This window comes from Hermetia illucens, chromosome 3 (genome assembly GCF_905115235.1).
Source record: "Hermetia illucens chromosome 3, iHerIll2.2.curated.20191125, whole genome shotgun sequence".
In the NCBI taxonomy this organism is placed as follows: domain Eukaryota; kingdom Metazoa; phylum Arthropoda; class Insecta; order Diptera; family Stratiomyidae; genus Hermetia; species Hermetia illucens.
Window position 1 is genome coordinate 153,721,198 of NC_051851.1, and position 22,188 is coordinate 153,743,385.

General features: G+C 44.1%; 2 protein-coding genes across 3 annotated transcripts; one reads left to right on the forward strand and one right to left on the reverse strand.

The window, feature by feature from the left end:
* Positions 1–1,280: 1,280 nt before the first annotated feature.
* On the reverse strand, positions 1,281–17,497 carry LOC119651509 (ankyrin repeat domain-containing protein 49). Its single transcript, XM_038055133.1, has 3 exons — positions 17,263–17,497; positions 2,116–2,242; positions 1,281–1,782 (listed from the first exon to the last, which is right to left on the reverse strand). Exons 1-3 carry the CDS (start codon positions 17,396–17,398, stop codon positions 1,398–1,400), a joined length of 648 nt encoding a protein of 215 aa, XP_037911061.1. The 5' UTR covers positions 17,399–17,497; the 3' UTR covers positions 1,281–1,397.
* A 297-nt stretch (positions 17,498–17,794) lies between these two features.
* Positions 17,795–20,067, forward strand: LOC119652959 (uncharacterized protein C19orf47). Of its 2 annotated transcripts, none has more exons than XM_038057355.1 (7): positions 17,795–17,989; positions 18,101–18,272; positions 18,333–18,460; positions 18,531–18,713; positions 18,796–19,037; positions 19,168–19,414; positions 19,478–20,067. In XM_038057355.1, the coding sequence occupies exons 1-7, from the start codon at positions 17,971–17,973 to the stop codon at positions 19,810–19,812; spliced, it is 1,326 nt and encodes a 441-aa protein (XP_037913283.1). In that variant the 5' UTR covers positions 17,795–17,970; the 3' UTR covers positions 19,813–20,067. The 2 variants fall into 2 exon arrangements, with proteins under 2 accessions (XP_037913283.1, XP_037913282.1); XM_038057354.1 differs by having other exon boundaries at positions 17,803–17,989; positions 18,333–18,466.
* The last annotated feature ends 2,121 nt before the right edge of the window (positions 20,068–22,188 follow it).

Below are 22,188 nucleotides of genomic sequence, written 5' to 3' on the forward strand. Positions count from 1 at the left end.
GGAATTCGGTATCGCGATGAAATTGATAAGACTAACCAGGCTGACCCTGACTAATGTGCGAGGCCAGATAAAAGCAGGAGGATCACTCTCAAGACCATTCGACATCAACAACGGTCTACGATAAGGAGATGCCCTATCATGCGTCCTCTTTAACTTGGCCCTGGAGAAAGTGATTGGTGATTCTGAGGTAAATGCAAGGGGTACGATCCTCTTTAAGTCCACCCAACTACTGGCCTATGTTGACGATATCAACATCATGGGAAGAACGACCCGAGACGTACAAATTGCCTTCATCCAGATCGAGCAGGCAGCGATTAGCGCGAGATCTTGGGCTGCACATAAATGAAGGCAAGGCAAAATATATTGTGGCAACATCAGCACCAAAAACCAACCAACCAACAACAGCAAATCGCACTGTTCAAACGGAAAGAATAAAGATAGGAGACTACAACTTTGAGACCGTTGATAATTTCTCCCATTTAGGGTCGAAAATCACAACCGATAACAGCTACGATGATGAAATCCGCGCACGGTTGTTGTCAGCCAACAGAGCCTATTTCAGCTTACTTAAAATGTTCGGGTCGAAACGTCTCACCATAGGGTCAAAGCTCCTACTGTACAAGACTATGATCTTGGCAGTCCTCATGTATTCCTTGGAAACCTGGGTTCTTAGCAAAAAAATTGCGAACTCTTGGACGCGTTCGAGAGAAGAATCCTCTGAAAAATGTTTGGCCCTCTACATGAGAATGGACGATTCCGTATCTACATAACGACAAAATCTATGAGCGATACCATGACCGTCAGGTTGTGGATAAAATCCGGCTCAATAAAGTTAGCGGGGTTAGGTGGGCGGGTCACTTAATCCGTATGGATGATTATGATCCAGCCCGGAAAGTCTATTAGGGGGCATTATCTATGGTAGAAAAAGTCGACGAATCTACCTGAGATGGAACGATGGCGTAGGTCAGGACGCCAGACAGCTTTTAGGGATATTGAATTGATGGACCTCGGCGCAAAAGCGGGATGTCTAGAGTTCCTTATTAACGTAGGCCTAGACCGGATACCGGTTGATGATGATGATGGAGGCCATGACCGAGTCTGGACTGACAAAGTGGATGGGGATGATATTTTCACGGCGACTTGGGTTGGCGAGAGCTTGAATGAAAGGGTTGCTGAATAAACTAATGTTAACCCGCATTTATGCAGCTAGAACAATCTGGCTAGTCATAAAATAAGACAGCAGAAAGCTGACGTCTCTGTGGAAAGGAGTTACAACTCAGTTACATCCACAAATTCGTTTTATTGAATAAATTTCATAATTTGTATATAATTTAGTTTCAATCACTCTAAGCACTTCACACAAGAAGAAGCATAGTTAGCAAGTATTCTTCGTCTCCCTAATCAATCAATCCAGTCTCAACACGATACGCCGAATGTCCCATCTCGAACACAGGATATGTCAATCCAGTTCTTTTCGCGATATCCGCTGCAGTCTCTTCTGAATTATTCAATGCATCCGGATCAATATTCCGATCCAACAGTAAAATGGATGCAACATTTCGACAATTCGATACCGTGGCTGCTATATGAAGTGGCGTTTGGAGTCCATCAGATTTTGCGTTCACATCGGCTCCGTGTTGAAGAAGAAGCGCAGCACATTCGGCATTGCTCCACTTGCAAGCTGAGTGCAGTGGAGTCCACTTGAGTTCAGTTTGGGCATTTGGGTTTGCTTTGAATTTGAGCAGTAGCTCGGCAATATCAACGAAATTGTTGTAGCAAGCTCTGAAATGAGAAAGAATGAAATTATTGAGGTATCAACCGCAACCAGGCACATCTTCATGTCTCGAAAAAACAAGGAAGAGTCAAAGTGCTCGATAAACGATGGGAAAATAAATCCCTCATTGAAAAGTAAGGTCAAATTTAAATCATTTCTAAAACCAATTACATCCAATCCAAAGAACACTTACAAAGTAAAATTAATTATTTGCCTCTATCGCGCTTAGTCATTCTCATTAATTAGGAGCCATTGAGAACTTTACAATTGAAAATAAGTAAAGCAACTTATATCAGCAAACAAACTATGTAGCTGTGTATGAACAATACTTCTCTACTCACCTGTGCAATGGGGTATAGCCATCGTCATCCACTGAATTCACAGAATCAGGATCGAGATGGAGTATTTCCCGTATCACATCAATCTTGCCTTCGTTCGCTGCCCACAAAATTTCACGGTCCAGGGATTCTGAAAAGTTTTAAGTAATAAAAGTAATAAATAATGCTCAGACAGACAAAGTGGGTGCTTTATAGTTTTAATTAATATGAATTATGGAAATATGGCTTTTTTATGATGTAATAAGATCTATGCTGGCTTTCTGAATTCATTAGTACAATTAGAGTGGATATGAATGCATCCTCCACTGGATTAGCAACTGTAATCGTAATTCAAAATTACTTTCATTAGGAAACCTTGAACTGCATTTGCCGAAAATATGTACATTTCGATATTTGGTGCATTTAATATGGAAGACTTTTCGTTATTCTCGTTAATTTTACAGGCACTCGTACCCGTACTTATTACAAATGCGTTAAGTATCCGACATGAAACCCAAAAAGACGAAAAAGAAAAGAAAAGGGAATGGCTGCAATGCTATTCACGAGAATTGAAGGCTGTAGTTTTGAAGCTACTTTTATTCTAGGGTTCTTTTAAACAAATGTTTCTTGTTTGATTCCAACCATACACTAGAATGCGGTAATATAGGTCCCAGGGCGAAACGAGGATTGGTACCCACGATGGAGCATAAAACCTGGGAAACGCCTGCTGAACCAACACCAACAGCTCTACTGCCAAACCCTATCTCCATCTCCATGTGGTGACCGGAGAAGGATGAAGACGAGTTTCTCACGCCTAAAAACGCTGACAACCCTACAAAGAAAACCAATGTTACGAAGCCACAGAAGGAGCCCCGGACAGGATGGACTTTAAAACAACGAACCCGGCAACAAAGAAAGCGGTCCACAAACATACATGGGCCTCTCCAAACGGGACCACTTTCAACCAAATTGACCACGTACTGATCGAACGCAGCCTCTCAGTCTTGATGAATGTAAGAACATATAGGGAGGCCAATATAGACTCGGATCACTATCTCGTTGGCATAGGGCTACTATTATAGTAATATAGTAATATACTATTATTAACTTTATTTGATGGTATGTATTTATTTTTTTCAGATTTTTCGGTTGGGTAGTTTCTGAGAATTGGTCTGTTATAGAATTGATCAGTTTAAATCCCCCGCACTCCCCACCTTTCAGACGAATGTCAAAACCAAGACCGGCTTCGGAAATTACTAACCGAGGCCTTTCATTTGATATTCCACATGACTATATTTGGTGAAAAAATGTACACCCCTCTTTTGCATGTATGGATACAGAAGCTCAGATAGACAGAAAGCTACACAACGTCCTCAAAATCAATCCACCTGATAGGAACTAGGACTAGAGTTGATAACCTAGCAGTCGATCGGCTTCGAGACGAAAAAGAAATGGGAGAACCCTGCAAACGATATAGGGATACTAATAGAAAATCTCCAGAGCGGACTCCAAACCGCAAGAAGGGTAAAACACAACAGGTGCAACCAACAAACTTACCCGGTGAAAGTCTGCCGAAGATCGATTTGTCTTGGGCAAAGCAGCGGAGGTAAAGGTGAGCCAGGACTCAATGCTGATTCAATGCAAGGACCTAGATAAGATCACCACAAAAGCGGAGATCTGCGAGGCCTTAAAGACTAAACTCGGGCCAGGTTCGATCCTTGAATCCAATATGATAAGGCTCCGTAATTCATATGGTGGTACTCAGACGGCCACAATAGCCTTACAGATATCGCCAAAGAAGTGGCGGTCAATTGCCTGGAATTTGGACGCATTTCGAGAAACTGTTCAAGTAAATACAATAGATCTAAGTTGTGCGGAAGATGTGGAGAAGGATTCCAAAGAGTGCAATGGGAATCCCAAATGCCTGCTATGCAGAGAAACACAGGAGGGTAACATCGACCATATCACAGATAGTTACAGATGTCCGGCGTTTAAGAAGGCGATTTCAGCTAATTGTAAATGAAGTTCCTACAGTTGAATTTAAACCATTGCCAGGCAGCTCAGCAACTGCTCACTCAAAGCGTACTTGAAAATCAAATTAGCGTTGCCATTATATCCGAATATTACAAAGATTTCGCCGGTGGTGTCTTTGTATCAGACAGAAGCGGCAAAGCGGCAATCCGGACTAGCGGAAACCGTGCAATCGAAAACACGAGCAATAGCCCAGAAGACGGATTCACACAAGCTAAGGTAGGCGGCATTCACATATTCAGCTGCTATGCTGCCTCATTGCATTCGTACTGATAGTGAAAAAAATAGCTTCCAAAGAAAACCGCCACAACCCTATAAAAATAACTGGCGATTTTAACGCTTAGGCCGAAGGTTGGTGTAGTCGTGAAACAAATGCAAGAGGCCAAATATTGCTCAAAGTATTTTCACGTCTAAATGTCGTTCTGGCAAATACTGGCGGCGTCAATACTTTTCGGGGACGGGATATGGGATCGGTGATAGACCTTACGTTTGTTAGCGACACATTATCTAAGGATCTCCAATGGCAGGTAAGCAAGGAATATACACACAGTGACCATCAGGCTATCATCTTCAAGGTGGAGCGTAGGACAGGGGCAAAACGAATCCAGAAAACTGCAGTAGCGGATTGAACATCCAAAAAACTTGACAAGAAAATGTTCGAGAAATTACTTCGGCAGAAAGTAATAGCGGTGCGAAACGCAGAAGAAAAGGTGACACAGGTTCTAGAAAGAATACAAAAAGCATGTGACGCTTCCATGCGCCGCCGCACTGCACTCAAGAAACGAATGCCTAGCTTCTGGTGGAATGACGAAATCGAAGAACTTCGTAAAGTTTGCCTTAAAGTCAGCAGACACAACCAACGTAGCAGAAACCGGTCCGAGTTTGAAGAGTTGCACAATCGATATAAAAAGGCGAGGAAAGAGCTGCAAGCAGCCATCTCTAGAAGTAAAACTGAATACTTCAAGAGGTTATGTAAGGAAGCGGATTTCGACCCATGGAGAGGTGCATACACGGCAGTCATGGCATCTTCTTCTTTTTCTTCAGCCTTTGTCCCGTTCACAAGCGGGGTCGGCTCGTCGTGATCGGCTTCGCCATTTGGCTCTATCGAATGCCTGATCTGGGTGCAATCTCGAGGCTTTCAAATCCCCATCCAGCGTATCAAGCCACCGTTGCTTAGGTCTGCCTTTTGGTCGTTTACCATCGACTTCGATGTTCAGACCAATCTTTGCAAGTGAATTCTCGTTTGCACGAATTGCGTGACCATACCATCGAAGACGCCTCTCTCGCAACTTTTCCACGATCGGTGCAACCCCATAACGATCGCGGATATCCTCATTTCGGATGTGATCTAAACGTGTGACGCCACTAGTCCAACGTAGCATCTTCGTCTCCATTACCGCGAGACGCCGTTTATTGTCTTTTATGGTTGGCCAACACTCAGAACCATAGAGAGCGACTGGACGGACAACATTGCGGTAAATTTTAGATTTGAGACGTTCGTTGATACGTCGATCACAAAGGACACCAGTTGTGGAACGCCACTTCATCCAGGTTGCGTTAATGCGTGAAGCAATTTCATAACGCAGCTCTCCATTGGCTGATAGCGTTGACCCGAGGTATTTAAATCGCTCAGATCTGGGCAGATCACTGCCGCTGACAGTGATTGTGCCTGTTTCATGGGGATCGGTCGTCAAAAATTCAGTTTTGTTTAAATTCAATTTGAGACCGTGTTGCATGAGGCGATCATTCCATTTTTGAACAAGTTGCTCGAGATCATTTTTGCTATCAGATGCTAGGAAAACATCATCTGCATAAAGCAGTGTGTAGGGCGCTGGACGTTGAATATCCCGTGTGACGGTGTCCATAACAAGGACAAAGAGGAGTGGTGAGAGGGCACTTCCTTGATGAACTCCAACAGAGACACGAAGCGGTTTTGATACACCCGCCATACTTCGAACTTTACTTTTCGGATCGTGGTAGAGCAATTGAACCCAGCGCACGAGTTCTTCTGGCACGAAGTGTTGTCGTAAAGCATACCAGATGAGTTCGTGTGGTACACGGTCAAACGCTTTCTCTAGATCCAGAAAGGCAATGTAAAGAGGGCGATGCTTCTCACGGTGTTTCTCCATGAGTAACCGCGCAGCGTGTATTGCGTCAGTAGTTCCGCAGTTCTTGACAAATCCGGCTTGATTCACGGTTATTTCAACGATTTCGCGAATACGGTTGTCAAGAATGCGTTCAAAAATCTTCATGGTATGGGAAAGTAACCGGATCGGACGGTAATTTGAACATTCTGCTGGACTACCTTTCTTTTTCCATATTGGAACAGTGGTACTTTCTTGCCAGTCAGATGGTGTTCTTCCTTCCTGAATAACCCGGTTAAAGAATTCACTCAGCCACGGTGTTGGGTCCCAGCTCTTTGCTTTCCAGAGCTCAGATGCGATGTCGTCAGGTCCTGTTGCTTTCCCCGATTTCATTTGTTTTATTGCCTCCTCGACTTCAGTTGCGCTGACTGGTGGAACTGCTCCAAATGTCGGCAATGATTGTGGAAGTGGAGGATGAGCAAATTCTTCAGTTGAAATCTGCTCGAAATATTCTCGCCATCTATCCGTCGCGGCCCGACGATCAGTAAGCATCAATCAAAGGTAAGCGCTCACCACCGATCACCAACCCTGATTTGCTGCGGAATCGAACCTACCCACTGTCCAGATAGATCCCAATGAAATTCCCGAGGTAACCACTGAAAAAGTCGCAAAACGAAGTCGCGAAGAAGATTGCCGAAAATATTGCCCCAGATTTAGACGACATTTCGAATAAAACATTGACAGTGGCTGTCAAAACAGTTCCAATGTGGTTCGTTAAAACATTTACAACGTGCCTCAAAAAAAGAATTTTCCCGGAAAAGTGGAGGAAACAGAAGCTTGTGTTAATTCCGAAGCCAAATAAACCTTTGGGTGATCCTTCATCTTATAGGCCTATATCCCTATTGAACGGCATCGGCGTACTTTTCGAACAGGTCATCTTCAATAGGCTTGTACCAATCACAGAAAAGGAGGACGATCTCTCAAACAGGTAGTTCGAATTCCGAAAGGCAAGATCTGCTGTCAATGCGATCAGCACGGTGACGGAAATTACAGAAAAAGCAATGGAGAGATCTTGCGCGGTAGTTACTCTCGCTTTGGCTTTAGCCAAATTGGGCGCTCCTAAATACCTGGTGCACATAGTCATGGAATTTCTCCGGGGAAGCTTATTTTGTTACGATTCGGACGATGGGCCCCAAGACGTATAGAACAGCCTGCGGGATTCCACAAGAATCAGTCCTCGGTTTTCTCCTATGGATAATAATGTAGAACGGAATTTTAAACTTGCAATTGCCCAAAGGATTCGTAATCATTGGCTTCACAGACGACATCGTAGTGACTATCGTGACACAAGATATTGATGAGATCGAGGTACTCACAAACGAGGCAATTTTTTAAATAAAATCTTGACTAGAGGATGCTGGTCTGACACTCGCAGAGCATAAAACCGAGGTAGTTCTGATCACCAAGCAAAGGAAGCAAACGTCGATAAAGATCAGGATTGGTGAACACATCATACAGTCTCAGGCAACACTTAAATACAAGGTGTCTCAGAAGAAATTTTATATTTATTTAGCTTACTGCGTGAACGCAACGTATCCGAGGGGCGCGGGGGTTATGTCAATCGGTAGCCTGGCTGTTGGGAATTCAGTCGCTATGGAGCGTTTCTCAGGAGCAGACCGCGCGTTGTGCGTGTGAGAGTTTTACAAAAACGGCGATTCGGCAACTGTAGCACGTAGAAAATTCTGCAGTATTCCAGGTTTTCGCCACTTAAATGATGCGCCAAGCATTCCTCTCATTCGACATTGGGTTAAAAAGTTTGAAGAGACTGGTACAACGCTGGATAAATCAAAATCTGAGCGACCTAGATCATCAAGAACGGTAGAAAACGTGGAGAATGTTAATCAATCTGTTCGTAACGACCCGAACCTTTCAATTCTGAAATGCGCAAGTGCTTTAAATGTGCATAGATCATCATTACGTCGTATTATGCACAAAGACCTAAAGCTGCACCCCTACAAAATTCAATTGGGTTCAAGAATTAAAGCCCCAAGATGCCAGTCAGAGGCTTAATTTCGTAAATCAGATGATTGAGCGATTTTCAACGTTTACCAACATTTTGTTTTCAGATGAAGCCCATTTTCATCTTAATGGCCACGTAAATAAGCAGAACTGCCACTACTGGAGTGCAACGAATCCGAAACGCAAACATCAGGAACCCCTACATGCGCCTAAAGTGACCGTATGGGCTGCGATATCGGCGCGAGGAATTATCGGCCCTTACTTTTTTGAAGACGAAAGGGGCCGTGCAGTTACAGTGAATTCAGAGCGTTATGTGGAGATGTTAGACAACTTCTTGGTACCCAAACTGCAAAACTTTCCTGGTTATAACCAAAGAACATGGTTCCAACAGGACGGAGCAACTTCACACACGTCCAATATGTCTTTGCCACGTGTTCGTGAAATTTTCTCAGGCAATTGATCTCCCGGAGAGGTGACATAAATTGGCCTCCACGCAGTCCAGATTTAACCCCTATGGAATTTTTCCTATGGGGTTATCTTAAATCTAAAGTTTACGCCAATAAATCAACTTCACTGGCGCATTTGAAAGAAAATATCCGTCACGAAATGGCAGCCATCCCTGAGTCCACCTGCCGAGACGTTATAAATAATTTTACTGTTCGATTAAATGAGTGCCGAGAACGCGAGGGTCTACATTTAAACGATATTATTTTTAAGAAATAAATCCCCAAAAAGTGTATTTTAATAATTAATAAACATTTTTCTATATACGGCCAAATATAGATGGTACAGTGTCGTTGCCCAACAATTGGAATACCAGGAATGCGGCGCCAACGCCGAAGTGGCCCGGCGGGCAAGAATAAAACCTCTTCGAGAGTTCGCTCTTAATCTGATAGAGAGTTTCTTCGAAAGAACGGAGAATCTCCCAACCCACTTATGAGGCAACTGTACGTGGAGGGTAATTCAACCCCATTGGCCACATCTTTAAGGCCTTGCCAAATCGTGAACACCGAACTGAAACCAGCCATTGTCTCCCTCTTCAATTCTCCTTGCCTGGCGTACCCCTGCTGCCAGGGCAGAGGTAATTCATCGTTTGGTGAGTTTCCTCTGCCCTGGACAAAACCGTTAGTCATCTTTTTCCTTTTGATCTTGCTGAAAGTTGTGACAGACTTAGCATCTGTGTGACGGGGTAAGCATCTCGCTGATAAAAACAGCAGAGTGGGCTGATCTTTTGAAAATATTTTCTCATATAGCACATCTTTATTAAAAGTGTATTTATGGATTACATAGCTATTTAGGCAGCAAGTAACGTTACAATAAAAGGAAACCCAATAGATAAGTGCCCTCCACTGGAAGGGCTGGTAACTGGCCTTGTGTCTCAATCCTTTGATCTTAACTACTAATTCCTGTAATTGACGAAACTATTCAGGAAATAATAGCATTATAAAAAGTGGTTTGGTTTTAGGAATGGATATCTTGGCCTTTACCGAGTCACATAAACATTTCCTTCCATAGAAATTATATACATTCTTTCCGTTCGCTACCAAATAAGGTTGCCAGGGTGATTTTCAGTTGTTTAACAATAATAATAATAATCATTGACGCGATAATCCAATTGGATCAGGGCCTTGAAGAATGTTAAAGCACTTCATTGAAGACCGTAACGGTACACTACAGTATCCCATAGGAGGCAATGTGGCCAGCATTGCGTTCGCCCGAGTTTATTATCCTGATTCGACTGAGCTAAGTCGACTGGTATTCAACGTCAAATCACGATACAAATCCCTCTGCCACCAGTGATATTTGAACCGTGGCCTTCCGTATGAAAGCCTTGTACTTTAACCACTGAGGTATCCGGACACTTTCGGTTGATTACTTCTGAGATTTACCAAGCGCCCCTTTCCGGAACAACAGAGTATTTTGTCTCCTCTAAAATTTCGTCAACCTACAATCCAAGGAAAATATGGCATTATTTCTAGCATTTTCTCCGCTTTCCGTTTTTCTTGCAGAACACCGGACGGGAGGGGGCGAGTTGCAAAATTTTTTTTCTCCAAATGTATCGGTATGGGACACCTAATAAAAAGTTTCAATTATTACTTTCTCATTCAAGTTTTAATTTTTATGTATTTCCCAATCCCAATTTAAAGAGATAGATACGAACTCATCTGGTATGTTTTACGACAACACTTAGTACCAGAAGAACTCGTGCGTTGGGTTCAATTGCTCTACCACGATCCGAAAAGTAAAGTTCGAAGTGTGGCGGGTGTATCAAAACTGCTTCGTGTCTCTGTTGGTGTTCATCAAGGAAGCGCCCTCTCACCACTCCTCCTTGTTCTTGTTATGGACACCGTCACACGGGATATCCAACGTCCAGCACCCAATACACTACTTTATGCAGATGATGTTTTCCTAGCTTCCAATAGCAAAAATGATCTCGAGCAACTTGTCCAAAAATGGAATGATCGCCTCATGCAACACGGTCTCAAATTGAATCTAAACAAAACTGAATTTTTGACGACCGATCCCCATGAAACAGGCACAATCACGGCAGTGATCTGTCCAGAACTGAGCGATTTAAATACCTCGAGTCAACGCTATCAGCCAGTGGAGAACTGCGTTATGAAATTGCTTCACGTGTGGCGCGGCAGGAATACCAGCGGACAGATGACGTCACCGGCGCTCCACTCAGTTCAGACCTCGCTACAAGAGTGAAGAACAGAGTAGGTGACGAGAAACGTCAGATAAAAAAAAAATAATAATATTAAGTAAAAAAAGACAGTTGGCAGTCATTGTGAAAAGAATGAGTTTTGTGCAGAGAGAAAATAGTTACGGACGGAAATCAGTATAATTTCTAATATCCCGGATTTATAATAGGAGTACTTTTTTGAAATACGTGAACTTTGTAATACGTGAACTTTGTAAAATACAAAAAACATGCCAGAAAACTATTTCAAACGTACCTGGTTTGTTAATTTTACCTGGAATTCCGGACGAATTGTCTAGATATTATTAAGTTTTCATTAAAGTGAAGGGATAAACATCGGTTCAACTTGGAAAAGAATACAAGTTCCTAAACACGCATTAACGCAACCTGGATGAAGTGGCGTTCTACAACTGGTGTTCTTTGTGATCGACGTATCAACGAACGTCTCAAATCTAAAATTTACCGCAATGTTGTCCGTCCTGTCGCTCTCTATGATTCTGAGTGTTGGCCAACTATAAAAGACAATGAACGGCGTCTTGCGGTAATGGAGACGAAGATGTTACGTTGGACTAGTGGCGTCACACGTTTGGATCACATCCGAAATGAGGATATCCGCGATCGATATGGGGTTGCACCGATCGTTGAAGCATTGCGAGAGAGGCGTCTTCGATGGTATGGTCACGTAATTCGCGCTGACGAGAATTCACTTGCCAATATTGGTCTGAACATCGAAGTTGATAATAAACGGCGAAAAGGCTGGCCAAAACAACGGTGGCTTCATACGCGGGATGAGGATTTAAAGGCCTTGAAATTGCATCCAGATCAGGCATTTGATAGAGCCAAATGGCGAAACCGATTACGACGAACCGACCCCGCTTATGAACGGGACAAAGGCTGAAGAAAAAGAAGAAGATCACATCCTTGTTGGTGTCCCAACCTTTTTTCACTGAAAAAGAAAATACCGACCGCAGAGAATTCCCCCCTTTCCACACCTTCTCGTCAGGCATATGCGTGACCATTGAAAGACGAACTCAAAAACGCCTCATTGATGAAAGCACGGTGAGTCAATTTTTTGAATCTATGGATTGTATTACTATTTAAGCAAGACATAGAAGAAACGTGAACGATCGGAAAAAACACAAACGAGTAAGTTTCCTCCGCCGAAATAGATGTAACCTAACCTCGTGCCCAATTCTCTACCCTACTTTGGTTCTGATTTGTATATATTATACTTCCAGTCACAATAAACAAAAATCCAACAGGGACGTTTATTTCAAGTAAAATCTCTTTCTCTAAGGTCCACTGCTAGGGTAAAGGCAGAGCTACCTCCTCAAGATATCAGCTATTCTCGCTTAAAGTAGGAACTTTGCATTACTACTCGTCCAGGATATGATTTTCAGACCCTTCCTTCACGGTCCTTTCACATTGGGATCGCTCTGCAATTTACATCGACCTTTGGTCACCGGAATTTTATTTCTACAGCCAAACTCCAGCCTTCAGTTGCAAAATTTGCTCAAGATCAAAGCCGATGGTTCAGTTGTGACTCGTCTTGAAAAAGTACTCCATGACACTTAAAGGTCTAGACTCTAATTGAATGCGCCATTAATTATTTAGTTCTTGACTTATAAATTTTGAGTCCTACTTCACCCGCTGCTGACATAAAATATTGAGACCTGGGGGCCATCGAGTGACAGGGGAGGTCATTTTCCATGTGCTACTCCCATCTAACAACAGAGAAAGAACACTAGCACAGAACAGTCTTAGCTTGATCTTGGCGTTGAGATAACGGCATTTCTAGATTTTAAACAAAACAACGTAGCAGCAAAATTGTATCTAAAGCTGTTAATGATGGGCAGCATCCAATTCGGTGCCACCGTTGTCAGAAACACTTCTTAAAAATACGAATTGATCGGCTCTGTCAATACTCTGCACATGAATGAAGATAGGGAGAGTACGCTCACCCGTCAGACTGAGAACTTTGATTTTTTTTTGGCGTTTAACTTGAGTCCAAATCTACTGGCCTCTCTTTTCAGATCCAGAGCCATTTGGCCAAGGTCTAAGATCCGATGAGAAAACAAACAGACGTCATCAGAGTAGTCGAAGTGTTTGAAAAAAGGTGTCATCGCCCATTGAACTCCTTCACGTCCTCCGGAGGAAGCATAATAAGGAACGTCAGCGATAACAATAAGGAACAATCTCGGTGAGAGGATGCAACCCTGGCGAACTCCGCTTTGGACCTCAAAATACTCTGAGATTTTACCTCGGAGCAGCATGTGACATTTTACTCTATTATATGTCGCTCTGATAATAGCTATTAGTTTCTCCGGAATACAACTCCTGCGTAGAAAACTCCAGATACACTCCGTGTTCACGCTATCGAAAGTTTTCTCGAAATCGATGAAAAGCAGGAGAAGCGAAGATCTAAACTTTATTTTATTTTAGCTAGTATTTCTGCGATAGCAGAGAGCCCGCGAATGTCCTTATAATTGTCACTGGATGTGGGTGCCTTTCTTTGAAATTTTAACGATCATACCCCTTTTCCACTCCCTGGAACAGGTCTCAGATTCCCAAGGTGTTCGTATGAGTAGAAGTAGCAGATCTGCAGTAACTGTAGCTGCGACGATAAATAACTCTGCAAGGAGACTGTCTAGCCAAGCAGCTTTATTCCGCTTGAATGCATTGAGAGCTGAAATTATTTGTCTTCTGCTTGTAGAAACAGTCCATATCCGTATGCTGCGAAGAGTGGCCGAAGCAACATACAAGCAAACATAAGCGACCATCAGATGATGACCCCTTTTCGAGACCGATGTTAGCGCCTCTCTTGTTACCCACATTCAGTAGACAACTTCGAAATCTACTACTGATCGCAAAGTGGTCAATTTGATTGCTCGTACGATGTCGGTCATATGAAACCCAACTGACCTTATGACAGGTTCTATGTTCAAACAAAGTTCCATCAAAGACGAGGCGGTGGAAGCGGCAGAAATCAACAAACCTTCCACCATCATTGTTCGTGCTTCATCATCACATGTTCGAGCAAGGTGTTGTCAGAACCCCCCTTGACATTCAGATCGGCCATCCCTCATTATGGTACAATTCCACATTTAGGACTGTGTGTAATGTAGAATGCATCTTTCTGGGCAAGAGCTCGGACGCTAAGCAACTTCTGGAGAAAAGTAGGCAGCAACAGTCAGCCGACGAGCCACGAACTGCGAAGCCCTTCAGCCACTTGTTGCTGGCGGATGGCAATTCCGTTAGCGGCAAACTAGCACCGAAGGTGTGGATCAGTGTTGAGGCCAGGCTGTCAGAGATGGTCATTGAGTATCTCCTGGATGCCAAAGGCGAACACACGAGATTCATTCCCTGCTTTGATTCCGCTCAGATGGTCCGTGGGTTCCACGTTATAACTTGCGACAACCAATTCTCAGCGACGGCTGGGTAGGCGTAAAGCTCGAAGCCATTCCCCACGGAGAGATTCCCAGTAGACCGATCGCTCGCATCTGGTTGCCGAGGATCCGCATGGGTAAGAAGAAACTGTGTGTCTTCAAAACCTTAGGATTCCCATGAACAAATGGATAATTATCATAGAGGAGAAACCCCAGACAAACAGCCAATCTCTTCTGCTCCGTATACATGGCCTGGATTCACTGGAAAAGATAGACTATAAACTGCGGCTCGGAGTCAGGAATGCAAAGGTGAAAGTGGATCCAATCGACGTCGCCAACGAGCTGTTGGAGGAGATGAGGATCGACGGTCTGACGGGGACTGACGAACCCCACACGGAAATAGATCATGCTGAGGGTAAGGCAAATAAATCTGCAGCACTCGAAGTGCGCCTCGGCTAATCTGCTTGTCTTCGAACCATAAAGGGACTCCAAAGAAAATATTAAAATTTATTCCACAGCACAGAAGACACTGATTAGGACAGGATTCTTCGCGAGGGAGACTCTGCACTTTTGTCCGAATCTGAGTTCCAGCGACCTAGTCATCGTCAAACTGGGGCAGTCGAGGGCAGATAACTGGTATATTTCTGCGGCTTACATGGGTCATGACCGATCAGTTTCGCCAGATGAACTACAACATTTAACGAGAAGCATAGCAAGAAAGAAGGCCAACCAATGCAAAGCATACGCTTTGGGACAGCTGTTAAATCAACGAAATAGTTGAGTCATTCTTTGATTTTATTATTAATACAAATCTATTGGTGTGTAACAGGGGCAGTACACCAACCTTCCATTTCACCAGCTCGGAGAACTGTGATGGTTGGGATGAGGTCCTTAATATCACCGTACTAACCGATGGGCTTCTTGGGGTGGAGAACTGGGGAGAGGTCGTGGTTGGACTATTGTCAGAACATCGAAAGTACCAGCGAATCCGCAAGGCTCAGTAAGAGTCTGTTCAAGGAACATAGGAGCCCAATCCTTTTTTAAAAAGTCGAAAGGCTACTGAACGTAATCTTCGGATGAAGCCTTAAAGCAGTTGGTTCAGACGCACTTTGCCGACAGGGAAGAGGACTGTGAATCAGAGCCTTACTTGGAGGGCTTGCAAGACTATTAAATCGGTAATTACCGAGGATAAAATCGGCTGAGCTATAAACAGCTTCTCCGCATATATGGTAATTCTCCGGGTCCGGATGGCATAATGCTTGTCATGCTACAGAAGCAACAGGAAAGAGTTGTGCCGTGGCTTGTCGAGGTTTACCGGAGCTATATCTCTTTAGGATACGTGCCACAGAGACGTGCATGAGTGGTTTTCATACCGAAAGTGGACAGGAACGACCATGAGTCCACGAAGGACTTTCGACCAATCAGCCTTACGTCTCTCATTTTGAAGAACCTAAAGCGCGTCTTGGATATCCACTTAGGGGCGATTATGGAGAGAACGCCTTTCTTTAAATCCCAGCATGCCTACCTCAAAGGCAAATCCACAGAAACCGCTTTCCACGAGGTAATTAGCACGGTTGAGCGATGCAGTACAACCAGCATACTCTAGCTGCCCCCTGGATATAGAGAGAATATTCAATAATGTTAGTACCAACACCATTGAGGAAACCTTGACCAGTATTGAATTGGAAGAGTATCTAACGTATTCGGTTAAATCCATGCTAAGGACCAGAATAATCCCAGAGACGAGAGACGAGAGCTGTGAACAGAGGCACGTCCCAGGGTGATGCTATCGCTTCACCTACCGCCGCTGAATGAACAAAGATTAGTTCTTTCCTCTAATGTGAAGTATCTGGGTGTTATCCTGGATCCAAAGCTAAATTGGTGATTGAACAGAGAACTGAGAGTTAAGAAGGCCTCTATAGCCTTCTATGCCTGCAAGAGAACCTCTAGAAAGAAATGGGGTCTCCGGCGGAGGATGGTTCTCTGGATGTACACAACTGTGGTGCGTCCCTTTCTAAATTACGGCATGGGGGCAGGCTTTAAGGTAAAGCATAATTGAACGAAACTTAATAGGATTCAAAGGCAGGTCTGTTACGTGAGTCCCTACGCCATATTAACATCCTAGACGAAGTACCCCGGGAAATCTGGGCATTCCATACGGACTATGCCATACGCAAGTTGAAATTCACTGGAAAATTTACTGTGGGCTTGCGCAACCAGAGTAGAGTGGGAGACCGCCGGCATGTTGCAAGGCGATGACATAATATTCTTTACCAATGTATCAAAGCTGGTCTGTGGAGTCGGTGCGGGATTTTCCCGAATACCCAGAGTGTATCCGAGTCGTATCGTCTCCCAGGTTTCGCCAGTGTACTGGCAATACTAGAAGCTTGTCGATGTCGGGGGAATGATTCGAACTCCAAGCGTAACATAGCTATTCTGACCGACAGCCAAGCCATCATTAAAGCCTCGTACTCAGCGACGACATCCTCCAGGTTAGTGGGACAGTGCAGAAACGCGCGAAACAGTCTGGGCGGCACGTTCACGGTCACCTTCGTTTGGGTTCCCGGTCAAAGGAACATAAAAGGGAATGAGCGGGCTGACGGATTTGGCATCGCTCAGGCACTTCCTTCTCGATTGCCCAGCTGTAGCTAGAGTTAGGCTACTGACACTGGGTATACCATCCTATGGGGACCTTAGCGAGTTTCCTGACTGTAGATTGGGAGAGCTGCTTTCCTCCACGAATCCTACGAGCTGGATCTGAAGGTCTGAACCGGCTGGACTCTGTCTCCTTACTCTCATAACAGCTCGCGGTCTTAGGAGTCTGTGCATCAAAACGACGAACCACAGCACTAACTGGGCTCCGCAGAGCGGCCACTGATATCTACCCATAAATAGAACCAGCATCTTCCCTCATAATTCCATTGAAAAATGATTCTTACGGGCTTACCGTGCGGATTTTTGTCCTCTTGTACCAAATCTGCGGGATCGTCCCAGCCACTTACAAACATGCCTGGCTTCACATTGGCTGAGCACATTTTCTCATATTGACTCATTTCATCATCAGATTCCATGTCTCCTTCCATTTTTGAACAATTTCACTAATGTCACCCACAAAAAAACGAAAATAATTTAGATTGAAAAACTCGTCCGTAAGCAATCCGGTATGCAGTGGAAATGTCACTTGGTAAATGACACTGGAAAGAAAGTTTCTTTATTTTGACAATTCGTAAACATCTCCAAAGCACGGTGTAGGTTCCTATTGGACTTTCCATGGTGGGAATTCATCTAGTACGTTTTAAAGATTGGGAGTAGCGTTCACCAATGTGGTTATTTATTTCTTGAAAAATTAATGATTATCTGTCATATTGCATTTTTGATATAAATCCAGTCATTTTATGCTCATGTTATTATGATTTCTGGTAAAAAGATTCTCTTGTTTCAATAGAGAATTACCTTAAAAAATCCACAAAGTTCCATCTGGAAAATTGAAATCCAGTTTTGGAGACATTCCAATGTTGCTGTCTACTCGAAGTTTGTTGATGTTTTGACGTTCGACTTGTCTTCTGCCCGACTGAGAACAGAGCTTGGACGCGAAAAGTATTCTAAACCGACATTTCTTGCGCGTTCACACAGTTATAAGAAATACTGAGCCGACATGGCTACAGCCAGTGCAGGTATTTCCTTCGAATTGATTCTATTCGCCACGAAATTCCATCCCATTCCGTCCTAACCCCCAACCCTTTCAAGGAATTCTACTGAAAACACAATTTTACTTCCTTATTTAGGGCAATGGGTGAAATTTTTCAATACGGCCGGCATCCCGTCCCAATCGGCCGCAACCTACGCTCATATATTTGTGGAAAATCGTATTCAGACAGATATGCTGATGGATTTAAATAAGGAGTATCTGCGGGAGATGGGGGTGACAATAATGGGCGACATAATTGCAATTTTACGGTAATTAGGCTTGAGTTTGATGGCGATTGGATAGAGCTTTAAATTTTTGGGATGTTCTAGGCACGCCAAACATGTGAGTGAACAAAATGCGCGCGAGAAAGTTCTGTCGAGCGAAGTTAAAGTGCCGGTGGCCGCGGTGCCAGCGAACACAGCCTCGGTCACCACGAAAAAGAGCCTTTCGTCGAAAGGTAAAGGTTTGTTGGTTAATTTTCTCGGCTAGAGCACGGAATAAGGTGTTATTTTTGTACATGCTTGCAGCAAGCATCGTAAGCTCCGAAGTAGTCGATGCATCCAGGCCAGACTATGAAGAGTCAGCTACGATTGCAGCCGCCAAACCACAGCCAAGGAGGGTCCTCCCCGAGCATGAGGGCCGCTACAAAATCACGCTACCTTCAGGTACCACACAGCGCAGCAAAGAAATTCTGGCGAAAAAGGCGTTGCGTAAGTATTTTCTGCTGAAACTGGTTAGGGTTCTGTAACCTCTTCCCGAATTCAATTTATCTCCTTCGCTCTCCTTTTCTAGTGTATGCTGACAAGGAACAGGCCAAACCTGGAGTATTTGAACGTCTCTCTATGAGTAGCAATTCCGACGGATCTCGGACAGGAGAGTCCGAGGTGAGGTTGATAAAAATCGACAAACAACACGCGTCCACATCCTCCTCAATATTCTCACGACTGGGCGGGCGCGATGAGTTCGTCACTAAAACAATCACAAAAAAGATTACACCCGTGTCAGGCATTTTGAAGAATTCTCCAACCAAGAAGGTGAGGGCAAACTTGTCCGCCACAAGTTTGTTTTCTTTTGAGATTGCTTACGCGCTCGCTAACTTGATGAAGTTTCCCGTTGCCATTCGCGATTGCGTTTTTATCCTTTTTTCTTCTATTTCCACAATAGGTAACCGGAGTTGTCAAGAAGACCATCAAACCCCAGCAAAAAGTGATTCTGGTCAAGAAAATTCCAGCCAAAGCAGCAACAATGATTGCCGACGACTATGATCCACCGGAACGCATGGAAACAGGCGAGAAATCTGTGTCGTTCTCATCCGAAGACGAAATCGTCGAGATTGCCTCGCGCCGAGTTATTATGAAACCACGCACAAATAAGAGGTTTGTCGGCATAAAGGCACGACTGGGTGAGAACGGTGAGTTTCACTTCATCCCCAACTAGTTTCCCAACAAATAACACTCTTTCGTTCTCCAAACAGCTCCTCAAAACCTCGCAGTACTCCACAAAACCCGAAAGATCGTCAAACTCAAACCCACCATCGTCAAAAAGTCTTCGCCAATCAAACATCCCGAGGCCGCCGTTCGCATGAAGTCCGATGAACTCCTGATGAGGAAACCAACGCCAGTGCACAACCGACTGGGCGCACCCTCGTCATCAGCCTTAAAAAGCAAGTCATCGAGTTCCATGTCGCAGTTGACAAACCGAATTGGCCGAGTGAGCCTGTCGAAGCGGCCACAGCAGAGTTCCGCCGCCGCTGCGGCTGCCACGAGCGTGTTCGATCGCTTGGGGTACAATAATGCGAATAAGTATTGAGTTCGCAGGCGAGAAGGGGATGAAATGCAGAAAGTACTGATTTAGGCTGGATCTTTTAGAGGTGTGGCGAGCGATTTCCAGTTAATTCTAAGCTTATGTTGTGAGAAGTTGGAAGGAGAGCAAGGAGAAGAGATTATTGTGTACAATTAACCCAATACGCAGTTTCTGAGTCGATTACCGTTGTCGTCGAAGCATTTTAGGTTTTTTCTTGTATAATATAGAATAAAAATGATACACTTCCTAATGATACGTTAATTTCGTGTTTTTTTGAAAATCTTCGCCAGTTGCGGTGAGTAAAGGGCTGTAAAGCCGGTGGAGGGTCGTAAGCTGGGAGGAAAAATGGAAACGTCAACATCTCTAGGCTAAATTTTAATCACTGGAAACTGGTTTCAACAGGAAAAAGGATCGAAGGTCATCGCCGCACAGAGCAGTTCCCCCGTTCGTATGTGTTCACAACCTCAGCATCTCCTCAACGAAATAATGGGCTCTGATGACCACGTTGAGGGCGCTGTTTAACCTCCCTCTTTCTCCGCGAAATTCGGACAACGAAACATGTTCCGGATCCTCGGCTGTATCTGTAGCGCCGCATTCTGGACAATTGGGGAGACTCGTCCAATTCGAAGCAATGCAAATACCTCCTGCAACCACCCTGACCCGTAAGCAACTGAGTTAAGTGATAATTCCATTCTCGATATTTTCGCTCGGCTCATCTCTCAATGCTGCCTTTTCCGGAATTATCCCCCCGTTGCTGCCATCTCCTGTACAGCTCGTACATTCAGGGCGGATTCGCACTGCTTCCTCGGTAGAGACAGTGCGCCCCATTTACTAGAAGGTCCTTCATAGCTTATCAGTCCTATATGGGCTGCACACCCTCAGCACCATTGGCCAGTATAACGAACTCCGGCTCGACACGTTTTCCAATAATCCCGCCTAGACAAGAACCGCATATAGTAACATGGATTTCGCCAAACCTTTGATAACCAACCGGCGACTATACAGTGCCTGACAAAAACCAAAAATTTAAAGGATTACCATATTCAGGTTTAGCTCAGTATCAGTTTGCTTGGAGATTCGGAAGGAGAAAGAGAGGTAAACCCTTAATTTTGTATAAAAAAATGTCAGGAAAGAAAAAGTTAAGTGTTCAGGAAAAGGCCTGTATTCTGGTTTTGCGGAAACGGGGAAATAGGGATAAAAATCAATTGTTCTGAGGAAAGTATTAGAATTTTTTTAACAAGTATGCCAAAGATGGCAATCTGGAATGAAAACAAAGGAGTGGGAGGAAGCATTAGAGCGAGCATCCTTGCGAGATTGATTTGCAACTGCTCTGCTCTGCTACTGAATGGCTGGAAGGGGAAAATGTGTCAGTTAGTGTAAGAACGGTGCAGTGAGGGTTGAATGAATTAAAACTCAGAGCTTGAAGACCAGACAAAAAGCCGATTTTAACGAAGGCTATGTTCGAAAAAAAGGCTGAATTGGGCATTAGAACGACGTGACTGGACTGTAGATGATTGGAGTCGAGTTGTGTTCTCTGATGAGTCGAAATTCAATTTGCTGGAATCTGACAGTCCCTCCCCGGTGCGAAGAAGAAAAAGAGAGAGATTTGACCCCGAGTGTGTTGTACGAGCTGCACGCCATTCTCCCTGAGTAATGATGTGGGTGTGGCGCGGCAGGATTCGCAGCATTCGAAATTTATTTCGAATGTTGCGAGCGAATAGATGGCGCGGATCTATCCACTTTGCGTGGCACACCAATGGAGTGGAAGATCTCAGAAAAGTGTGCGATGAGTAATTTTGTTTTTTGAGACCTGTCACTAAAATTTAATTATTCAGTTGGACTTGAAAAAGATTAAAAAAGTTTTGAGAGATAGATATCAAGTTGGGAATTGAGGAGAGAAGTCTTTTTGAGTTCGTTGAATTAAATAGAATGTTAAGTGTACATTAATGAAAACAACATATGAATTGTTAATTTAAAAATATCTTAAATATTTATAAGGATTGTTGAAATGAGAAGTGGTGTTAATTACTTAACGGATTATTAAAACAAAAAAGTAATTGGATTACTTAATTGGTGACCCCGACGTGATTTGAACACGCAAGTGACCGCCCTCGCCGTACGCGTTCCTCCGTTTTGGCGGCGGAACCCCGAACTGTGGTTCGTGCATCTGGAAGCACAGTTCCAAATGTCCGGCATCACATCGGACGCGACCTGCTTCAACTACGCGGTGGTCGGCCTGGACGAAGAGTCCATACTTCTGGTGTCCGACGTGGTGAAGTCGACATCGTATGTGCAGCTCAAGAGCGAGTTGATCAGGCGCCTGTCGGCAAGCGAGTCGGCAAAATTAGACCACTTGCTGGCAGGTTTAACCTTAGGTGATCG